General features: G+C 25.1%; 1 protein-coding gene across 3 annotated transcripts in view; it reads left to right on the top strand.

Moving 5' to 3' along the window:
- LOC136986347 (maternal embryonic leucine zipper kinase-like) overlaps positions 1-12,100 on the top strand; it is a 261,268-nt gene that overhangs the window by 241,505 nt on the left and 7,663 nt on the right. For all 3 annotated transcript variants that reach the window (XM_067283857.1, XM_067283855.1, XM_067283856.1), the window contains exons 7-12: positions 13-105; positions 6,143-6,241; positions 7,857-8,024; positions 8,108-8,194; positions 8,855-8,953; positions 9,068-9,281. In XM_067283857.1, coding sequence (XP_067139958.1) covers positions 13-105; positions 6,143-6,241; positions 7,857-8,024; positions 8,108-8,194; positions 8,855-8,953; positions 9,068-9,281 — 760 coding nt within the window. The remainder of the gene's footprint in view (positions 1-12; positions 106-6,142; positions 6,242-7,856; positions 8,025-8,107; positions 8,195-8,854; positions 8,954-9,067; positions 9,282-12,100) is intronic.

Below are 12,100 nucleotides of genomic sequence, written 5' to 3'. Positions count from 1 at the left end.
CTTTTGTTTTAGGGTGGAATGACAAGTCATTTGGCAACATGTTGTGGAAGTCCAGCTTATGCAGCACCAGAACTTATCAGTGGAAAACAGTATTTTGGAAATGAAGTAATATGATTATATTATTTCTTTGATAATAGAAGCTATATAATTATTCTTTATTGAAAATTTGAATGCTAAGAGTTTGAGCTATATTTTTATAAGAATATATTTATTTTAAAATTAAAATATTTTTATTATTAATTTAAAGATCAAAAATGTTTTTAATCAATTTTCTTTTCTTAAATATCTCTTTTATATAAAATTGAATGATAATTTTATTCTATATGTAACTAAGATTAGGACACGAGCATTAACATGTCCTCAAAACAATTTTCATGAAAACTATGAAGTATTAAATTAATATTTTTGCCTATTTTTATATTACATATTAATTAAACTAAAAACATTGTCATAGATTTTTCAGAGGAAAAAAAATGTACACTGTAATTTGTAATTTCAGAACAATATTATAACTATTTTAAATATAAACATAATAAAATAGATAATACTGTCAGTTATAAAATAAAAAAAATATAGCATTTAAAGTGTTTTTTATAAAAACTGTTGCTTTATCCTATAAGTATTCAATATATGAAATTTATATATTCTGATTTAGAAATAAGTTATTTTTAATAAATTTACATTTTCCAATTATAAGTTTAAAAACATTTAAATTAAAGAAATCTTAATACTTGTATTTCTCTATTTATTAAAAATATCGTATTGCTTAAATTTTTTTAACTGAATTATTTTATTGGGATATCAAATTTTTACTGGGCATACAGAATATGATTCTTTTCTTTTTACAAAAATTACAGATGTTTATAATTCAAGTTACTTCATTAGCAATGTATTCTAACTGTAAAATTGTAATATATTACTTCATATTAATTTATCATGAATGCATTTTCATTATCTTGAAAATTAAATTCTTACTATTATTTAGATATTATGAAATTTTATATTGATTCAGATGTTGTATTTATAGATAAGTAATATCCAAAATTATAAACTCTAGCATAAAAGTTAGTTCCCCCCATTATATAGTCACATATATAATAATAGATAATAGATCACTTGATGATAATAGATAACTTACTTGGAATAGCTATTGATGTGATAATAGATAACTTACTTGGAATAGCTATTCTAACAGTTAATTATTTGATAATTTACCAATGAATTTAAATTTAGATTCAAATCAGGTCTAAATATATATTTGGTTTTGCTATTTTTCTGTTTGGGCTTTTCTACTTGTTAATTTCATTTTATATATTAAGATTTGCACTAACAGTAAATATTTCTTTGAAAAAATTAAAACATTTCTTCTCACTGAAATACCTTATTTTGTATCCCTATATGATATTAGTCATAATTTTATAATAATATATAATAGTATTAGTAAATACTATACTTTTAAACTTATTACATTATTATAACTTATACTCGTATTATTGTTGTTATGAAGTTGTACTGGCATTTTTAGTCTAATAATGATGGTTAATTTTGTTAATTTGATGATTATCACAGTATTATAGTATTTAACAAGTAAAGTAATGAGATAAAAATTTATATAAATAAAGAATTAAACTGGCTAAATCTAATAGAGAAATATTTAAATAATAATTAAATATTAACATATTTTAATTTTACTTTATTTTAAAATAATTACAGTTTGTAAATGTTGTATTTATAACAAAATTCAAAGTGCTATACAAGAATAAGATTAGCTATCCCTTTGAAAAATGTTCAAAGACCCTAATTAAGTCTAGAAGCTATTAAACTTTGTGCTTGCTTTTACTTGTAGTAATAACAAATGCTACATTAATCAAAGAACTTTTGAAATTGAATGAAAGTCTTGCTATTTATTTATTTATTTATCAAACTGACCTACAGGAATCCCTAATTATAGGTTTGTTTAACATAAAGGAATATAATATAAAAATTGAAATATAATAAAACATAACATGACATTTGTATACATACATACAAAACATTTAAATTGAATTTAATACATAACAAAACAAAAATTAAAAACTGTAAAAACATATTGAACATATAAGAATAATGTTCAGTATTAAATATCTTGAGGAGTGATGAGTGCTTAAACTGTCACTTAGCACTGAATAAATCTAGTTGCCATGCAAATTGATTATAGAGTACTGCAAGTTTATGAATAGATATATTTTGAGTAATGTTGTTAGATTTATACAAAGAAATTTTAAATCTAAAAGAATTTCTAGTAGATATAGGCACTCACAGATATAATTGTTCTAACAAAGCAGGAGCTTCAACTTCATACTGTAACAGAGACCTTAAAAACTGCATACATTTGATATTACAATGTATTATTAAAGATGGAAAATACATTTCAGCCTCTTCTTGATAAATTTCCTTTTATGGTAAGAGTCGCAAACTGGTGGCTTGCAGAATGGATATGGCTCATTGAGGCTTCATATCTGGCCCATAACCTTGATGATTTCTTTTCTAAAAATCAACATTTCTAATGTCTTGAAAAGATTAAATCAGAAAAAATTCAAACTTCTAACTGTTTATGCAAGTCATAAAGGTCTGGTAATAAAAGGGTCTTTGTTAGAGTCTTTTTTTAAATTACAGTATGCCGAATAATAATGACTACAGCCTGTGTCTGATATACATGTATTTGACTTGCCCTTTGCTGCATTTGAGTTTTAGACCTCTGTTCTATAATATCTTCTAATACAATTATTAACTGTTTCTCCTCTGTTTAATTGTCATCAATTGTCCAGATCATTACTGCAAATAAAAGCTTTGAACAAACAAGAGCTGAATACAAAGAATATATTTCAGGACTGTCTCAAAAATCTAAAAATCATTTCTAAAGCTCTAATAGCAGTTGTAGCTATCTTTTCCACATGCATTGCAAAAGAAAATCTAGTATCATAATACACCCCTAGATCTCTAATATTCTTAACTCTATCCCTCTATGTGTAAACTGTAAAAAATCTGGGAATATAAGTTGATAACATCATTACATTACACTTCTTACAATTTACACTCAAACAATGAAGTTTCAGCCAGTCATTTACACCATCAAGAGCCCTCTGCAAAATATTTATATCCTGCATCATTATAATCTCTTTACATAACTTTAAGTCATCTGATATGCTGAGACAGATACCTGCCTAACAGCCTGATAAAGATTGTTTATATATATATGATAAACAAAAGTGATCCTAATTGAGAACTTGCAGAACTCCTCTACAAAGCTGGAATGTTTTCAAATTAATAATTCTCCCATTTACTTGTGCAATTCGTTTCTGTAAATATGATGAACACCTTGTTGTTATATAATCATGTAGTTCAAGATATCTTAATTTCTGTAGCAATTGATTACAAGGAAATGTATCAAAAGCCATTGATAGGTCTAAATATATCACACCAACCTAATTCCTGTTAATATCCTACTCAGCTCCTTAAACAATAAATCAGCAACAGGTGTTGGATGATTTATTACTAATTCCTGTTGTTAAATGCAGTTCCCACATAATTTGATAACTCCACTAAATTTGTTGTTTCACATTTCTTTGGAACAAAACCACTAGGACACTGGGAGAGTTTTGTCTTCACAACTGACATTAAAAAATTTAATGTTAATTAATGTTGTATAAATTAAATTATAAGGCAAAATCAAATTGCTTTATCAAATAGATGATAGTGTATGTACAACATAAATTTTATCTACAATATTTTAAATTATTAATTTTCAAAATAAGTTTATTGCAAATTGATTTATTATTTTACATTCTTACACTTTTAGTCTTTGAAATAGAAATAACTATATTATCCACTTCAATTATAAAATGATAAATATATAATGAAGATATATTTCTGTAATATTTTCTTTTTAACTGTCTTTTATTTTGAAAGTATATTGATTTTCAAAATGTAAAGCCTCTCCAAAAGTTCGAGAATGTAAAACAGAAATATGTACAGTACATTTTAATTAAATTACCTATATGTGAAAACATTGTTTTTAAAGAACAAATAACATATCATATTCTGTTAATATATGTACAGAATATGCTGTATTATTATAGCTAATAATCTATATGTTTGACTAACTTTTATAAATAAAGATATTAGTATTAAAAAAATTGACTTTTTAAAAAAAGCACACAACTGTAAATTTTCTTAATTTTTAGCAAAACATGTACTATTGTGGTTTTTATTATGTGCTTACTGTTGTACCTCTATGTAAGATATTAAAGGAAGAATACTTGCTAAATCCCATCCAGACAATGAAAAGTTTGAGATTATTAAAAGAAGATAGTTTTAGAATGTATCTTTGCAATATTAAGAAAACAGATAAACACTGTATCTTAATGTTTGTATTTTATTTTTTAGAATTATTATTAAAAATTTTACTTTTTTTAACATTTTTAGAACTTTTTGAATAGACTGCATGCTTTGGCTTAAATATGAAACCACAGATAAATTTACTTTGTAAATATACAGATTTTCTTTACACTATAAACTTAAAATTCCTTTAGTTATTATTTATTTTAATGTAAAAGATGTTCCATCTTCAAGAAATCATTCATGCAAATATATAACAATTTAGAAACGAAATCACTATGGCAGACTTTATATCATAAATGCAATTTAATTTTTTATTGTATTTATTACTTTGTCAATTTAAGATTGCTAATGTCAGATACATTTTTGTAGTCTGAAGAGGGGATGTTTTAATCTCAAAATACATAGCAAATAAAAATTTTTTTGCCAACTGAATTTTGTCTCCTGATTAAAACAGACTTGGTTATAAGATAAACTTGGGTTTACCATTTGATGTTCTTTTAATTGGAACACCAGAACACCAGTAGGTTTCCTGTATTCGTTCATATATAATTCAAAATAAAATAGTAAATATATTTTTTTCATAAAGATATTGCAATATAATTCATTAGTTTCAAACAACATTCAAATATATAAACTATTTTCATATTTATCTGAAACAATTTTATAACAAAAATACTAATTTACTACTGTATAAGGAAACGTTTATAAAATTTTTTTAAAGTAAAATTATCAAAAACAACAATTTAAGCTCTTACTCTGTTAATCTATTAAATACAAGCTTGCTGATCTTATTGTTATAATTATCAGAGTTATCACACACATTTCTGATTCTGAGGAGGGCAATTAAAAAAGCTGAAATGCATTCTGGGATGTTAAACATTAAATGAAGAAATTAGAAAGGTGTATGATAAGTCTGATAATTATAATGATAAGGCCAACAGGCTCATATGGTTATTTATTACTATGTTGTTTAAAACAATTTAAATTTATGAAACTTATTGAATATATACAAAATTCTGAATATAAAGAAATAGTCTTCTATTTCAAGAGACAATATACTGTTGGAAAAAAGTGCAATTTCCACAGCTATGGGAAATTGACTACATCTTTCTTATTAATGTTTCCTGAACTAATTTTTCTACAATTTTTGTATTTATTTTATTGAGTTTACTTTTTCTGTGTTCTATGTTCTTAGAAGCTATATTTGAGTGTATTCTGCTAGATTAGTTTAACAATAATAATAATACATATACAGTAGAGCATCGATTATCCGACTTAATTGGGGACTGGGGTTGGTCGGATAACCGAAAAGTATGAAAAAATACATTATTAGTATAGTGTATTAGGCCTGGTTTAAATACTAGCCTCCCTTTCATGGTCGAGCCAGTGCTGCCAGCTAAAACATGCAAAAATTTAACAAAAATAATATTAAAGTAGCCAAGACATAACCAAATACTGTAGCGCCACATCACTAGTGGACATTTGAATTTGCCAACTAGAACGTGGTCGGTTAATCGGGGGTCGGATAATCGATGCTCTACTGTATATATATTTTTTTTGACTGAGTTTGTATTTTCTTGTATATGTGTTTCTGTAGTGTCTTACATACAGTAGAGTCTGTTTACTGTAATCGCTTTGGGACTAACCTGTACTAATTAAATTACTTTAACTCTGAGTATTTTTCACATTCAATAAATCCATACTATTTTACAACTGTCTAATCCATTAAAATATATTAAAATATGTTTAATTATTCTTGTAGGTTGATATATGGAGTATGGGAATTCTTCTGTATGCATTATTATGTGGTTACCTTCCTTTTGATGACGAAAATATGTCTGTTTTATATCGAAAAATTCAGGTAGTGTTTAGTAATATATTTTATCAAAAATTGTTTGTAAATAATAATAATGTATGTCATCTGAGATGTTAATTGACTAACTATAAAAGAGAAAATCTGATATTTAAAACACAGCTATAATTTTAAAATATTAAGAATGTTATTATAATTCAAGCAGTTTATATTTATACAGAAATGCTGTTTAAAAATATTACAAATTGAAGAGTAAATACAAATCAAAATTTGTCTTCACAAATCCTTTACAATCTCTGAAACACCATTAACATGCGCAAAATCGACCTTTCCTTTGACGCATTTCTCTGCTTATGAATATGTAAATTGATTAAAAGGCTCAAAGGAAAGTTCCACTCTGCTCATGTTGTGTTCCTGTAGTTGTGAAAGATGTGTGAAGACATCAAATTTTTATTTTTATTTATTCTTTAATTTGTAATATTTTTAGAAATACATATTTACGATTAATTCATTGATGTTCTATGTATATTTGGATTTTACATGTGAAGTTGAATTATCACCAAAATATGTAAACAAAAAATTTTTTTACAGTTTTATGTCAACTATAACATAAATAAGTAGTTATATATATATAAAACATCCCACATCATGGGTGAAAGCAGTAAGCTTAAATAAATAAATTAAATTAAAGTAAAACACATTATTTTTATTATTACTTTCTATTACAGCTAAACAGCTTTTACATTATTGTTGAATATTCTAATTGTAAGTGAGTTTTTTTTTTAACTCCTTTTTTCCTGGTATTAAATGTTCATTCTAATTTTAAACAAAACAATAAAAAAAATTTTTGGGACCAAGTGTTAAATGCACTCTATGACTTAAATATTCTAAATACTTGTTTCTAAATATCCTGTGCTGAAATGAAAGTGTGTGTTTATGCCTGTGTGTCTATATAAACAAGTAGGATAAAAAATAACTGAACTGTATTTATAATATCCTAAATTGTTGTATATTATAAATAATTAATCTATTTAATGTTGTCTGTTCTATTTAAAATAATCAATATGCTTAAATCTACTTTAATTTTTTATGATAATGACCATATTTCTATTTCTACTAATTGTTTGTTTTATTCTTTAATTTTACAGAAACAACTTTGTAAATTAGCTAAGTTTGTTCTTAAACTGGAGCATATGACATTAAAAGAATTATACTATAATATTGTTTCATCTGTTTTTCTATTCCTGATCACAAAATCTAAAAAATTATTTTACAATTTAAATATTTTAACAAGAAAATTTTGTTTTTCTAACAAAAACATCTCATTTACAACCACAAATCTTTCAAATTATAGAATATGTTATAATATTGTATAATTTGTATATTATCACATGAATTTAGTATTTATATATATGTTATATACTTACAATTGTATTTCATTGGTATAGTATTTTCAAAAAAATTGTTTAAAGATAATTTAATTCTGAATAAGTTATATAAATCATGTAATATTTTTATAAATGTTTTTAAAACTTAATATAAAAATATTAAATGATTTATATATGTTTTATAGTTTAAATTAATCATTATGCTCTTAAATATTTTCTGCTTTAATTATTATATGACAATATAATTTTTTAATTGCTCAGAGTTTTATTTTCAGAATGGCAACTATGTCTGTCCCTCTTGGTTGAGTAATAGCAGTAGAGAATTAATTTCTCAAATGCTTAGAATTCATCCCAAACAGAGAATTACAGTAACTACTCTCTTATCTCACCCATGGTTAATGCAAGGATATGAAACACCTGTAAAGTGGAGAAGTATCTATAAGGTAAATTTAAAGTTATGGATTTTCCTTAATTTTATATAAGAGCTATTGTAATTAAAAACAAACTAATAATTTTTTTTATTTAGAATGATATACTAGATAGTGAATGCATTGAAGAATTAGCAGTTTATTTTAGAAAATCCAGAAAAACAATACAGTCAGAATTATCTGCAGTAAGTTAAATAGTAAATAAAACTTTAAATTTGTAAAATGCTTAAAAGTAAACTTAAATGATTTATAAGTCTCAATCTTATTAAGTTATTTAATAAGTTCACATATTGCAGAATATCCATTTCCTGTGACAATTTTTTGCCGACGTAGCAATAGAGTGATATGTTTGACAGTTGTCATAAGATAGCATGTCAGAATTTGATAGAAACTTTTTTTTGGTAGAGTTTTTTCAAAAATTGCTTCATATAAGTGACAGTTTGACAATTTTTTTTTACACCAATCATTTTTATTATACATTTTCCTTATAGATAAATTATAAAAACTGTATCAGTTTTTTGTATAATTATTTTCAGAAAACAAAAAAGTGTTGTACTTTTGTCCTTTTTTTATATATATGAAAGTATTAACTACAGTTTTCTAATTTTTATTTTATTTCAATTTAGGTTTTTGAATTTTTAAAAAATAAAAAGCAGTATATTTTTTTTTAATAGCAAAATAATTAAAATATTTGGATAATTGATAAGTAGAATTATTATGCATTAAATACAAGTTTCAAACTCGATGAAATGCAAATATGACAGTAAAAATTACATTATGAAAATTGAGTTTTTGCATTTAAACTTCCATTAATTTATATACTTTAAATTTTATTTTTATTTTAGTGTAAATTTGATTATTTAACTTCTACATATCTTCTGTTACTGTTGAAGAAACGCAAAGGTACAACTGTTCGTCTACCTCGTCCCTCAACTCCACTGAGGGTATGTATATATCTAATATTATGTCACACATTCCAATTTTTTATACTTCAAATCCCTTTACATATTATGTTTCTGTACATCTAAATTTCTTTTTTTATATATTTTTCCTTCCAGACATGCAACAGAAATCTAGATATTCAGTTTTCTAATTCTTCTCCACCATGTCATACCTCACTAGAGAGTGGCCTAGATGATGTTGAGCTGTTAAAATTAGCCAGTCCTATAAAAAATTCAGCAATTAACAAAGCAGATAAAGAAAATTTCCTATTACCATTGACTCCAACACCAAAAAAGCATAAAAATAAAATGCAACTAGTAACAATTGAAGGTATGAACATTCAAATAAGAGATATATATGAATTGTTAAGAACTAAAATTAAGATTGGACATTAAACTAATTAATATTCAAATAATGCTACAAGTAACAGAATAATATAAAAATTACTTGCAGCCTATCAAATTTTATCATACAGTATATGCATGATGATATATTATAATAGTTTTTCTTTTAAATCATGATTAAATCTTTAAAATTCAGATATAAATAAAAAAGATTTTAGATATGCAGTTTCATTAAAAATATTTTATATTTTAAAGTCATGGAATATATTTTTTTGGGGGGGCTAAATTAAATGCTGAGGAATCTCCTAATTTTTCTTCTAATTTTGTCTAATTTAAGTTTTTAACTGCACAATTCATGCTTTTTTGAATTTATTTAAATTGATCAATTTTCTCTAATTCTTTTTATGTGGCAATTTAACCAGAAAACCGGTTGTAATGCCCATATTAAATTTACAAATTTTTCTTTTTAAAATACTGAAATTAAAGTACCTCTTTAAAGATTTTCTGGTGTAAAAAGAAAATAATAATAATAATAATAATAATAATAATAATAATACGATTATCGGTTCTTAGATATGGTATAGAATATGATAGACATCATAAAAATTACATATAATTTATTACTACTAACTCGTACTACCTTATAAAAACGTCTATGCTTAAAGCTTAAAATGATAATCACTGTATACTTAGAAATATAAGTTGTAAGGTACTGTACAGTACATGGTTTATGAGATTTTTGAAATAAAAATCATGTAATGCAAGTAGTGATAATAAATAAGCTTATGATAGGCATAAAAATGAAAATGATGTGATGCATTCACATAGAATAAACTTGAATCTTTCCATCCTATTGACACTCTAAGGTTCTTTTAATCATGTCCAACGTGGATTTGGCCTGAACAACAATGGAAGTGGCCTGGTGGCGAGGGATGGGGCATGATATATCAGGGACAGGACTCGCCCCTCAGAAAATTCTTGGGGATTTTCGACCGCTCGGATTCGACACCGGATTCCCCGAACTATTTGTAGTTTAGTTTTCAAGAAAGTAATTTTTCTCGTGCGAAAATGTTTGTTAAAAATTCGTTTTATGTGGAATTGCGATGTCGATTCGTGTGAATGGTTAGGTAAAACCATTCTTAGTGACATTTAATCTATTTTTCTCGGGTAGTATTCTTGATGCCGTATGAAATTTAGCTCTATATTCAGAAACATTGAACTAAAATGCTGTTTATTATAGTACGAACATAAATAAAACGTATTTTTGTGTATTGTATATGACTTTTTAGACTTAGGGTATGGCATAAATTTATTTATGCTATTATTTTAAAACATTCTCTTAATTTTAATTTATGTACATAACGTCTGAAAAATTTTGCTACGCGTTGGCTGAACATAACCCTGCGAATTTTAATATATTTCTATGGGGTAGTGTGTTTTAATTTGTTCGTTTATGGAAGGACTTCAAGGATACAATTGAGTCTTCTGATAAGTTTGAAAACTTTACAGTCAAACTTTAGCATCTACATCATTATTAATAGGATTCAGTGTACAACGAATCTCATTAATAATACTTGAAGTTGGTTCATTATGAAAACTGGTTTGCTTCAATTCCGCTAGATGGCAGTAGTCGACCAAGTGTTGTATATGTATTAATGATAACTTACATAATTTATGGCCGAATTTTATTAGCATGCATAAATATTTATTTAAAATATAAATCAATATTTAGAAGCAAGGTGTCATTGTCAATTTTATACCCCTGATAAAAACGACAGTTTGTTTTTTTTCAGCAGTGTTAATGATGCAAGAAATCGAAGGGCACTTTCATTAATCAAGTTGTGTTTTTTTATCTCGCACTGACGGTTAAGGAATGTAATATCGTGTTGAAATAATTATAAGTTACGGCTTGAAATGCGAGCTGAGCACTCATTTCAAAATAGAAATTTACAATTAAAAGTAGGGACGAAATAAGATTTTTAAGCGTTGTTTATATAGATAAAATATTATAGAAGTTTTAGATAATCGTTTGAAATATTAATAACTTTAAGGTAAGTTAATATTTCAAACGTTTATCTAAGAACTTTTTTAATATCTTTAACTATACAAACAATACTTAAGTCTTAATTTTGAATCTTACCTTAAAAGTGAATTTAAACTATTTTTAATAAATTTAAAAATTCTCAGAATAGTCGAAGATTACTTAAATAAATAAAATAATCTTCACGTTTCGTCAATTATTTTTGTTATTTTTGTTTGGTCCCCCAGAAACATAAATCTGACAGTGTAGTCGTCCTTTTATTGAAACCTCTCATCCCCTCAAAATGTAAAAATATTAAAAAATTTCCTTCGACTAAGGCACAGTTATAAAAATATATTAACGAAATGACCGATAAATATATTAAAAACTCACAGAATAACTGAAGAATACACTTACTTTTTTTTTTAATACTTTAATTAATGTTTTACACGTTGAGGCGGATGAGCCTCCACTAAAATGTTGACTCCACTGTGAGACCTAGTAAACAAAGACAAAAATTGAAGACGCTTTTTATTCTTCAATTGTAATATGAGTTTTTAAAATATCGTCCTGGCCACTTTTTTATTTTTAGTGATTTTCATGAAGATAAATTGTTTAAATCTAAATCTTCTAGTTAAATTTAATACCAAATTTTCAGAATGTAATTTTTTTTACGGTTTAAATTACATTCTAAAGTATATTATTTAAAATAACAAGTGTAGTCATTGGTTTTATTGTTAAGATATTAAAAAAATTAATTTACAATATATGAAGGGAAAATTGCA

Source organism: Centruroides vittatus, unplaced genomic scaffold (assembly GCF_030686945.1).
Source record: "Centruroides vittatus isolate TY-2023 unplaced genomic scaffold, ASM3068694v2 scaffold_1015, whole genome shotgun sequence".
NCBI classification, from domain to species: domain Eukaryota; kingdom Metazoa; phylum Arthropoda; class Arachnida; order Scorpiones; family Buthidae; genus Centruroides; species Centruroides vittatus.
Note: the sequence above shows the minus strand (reverse complement) of the source record. Positions and strands in the feature narration are given on the sequence as shown.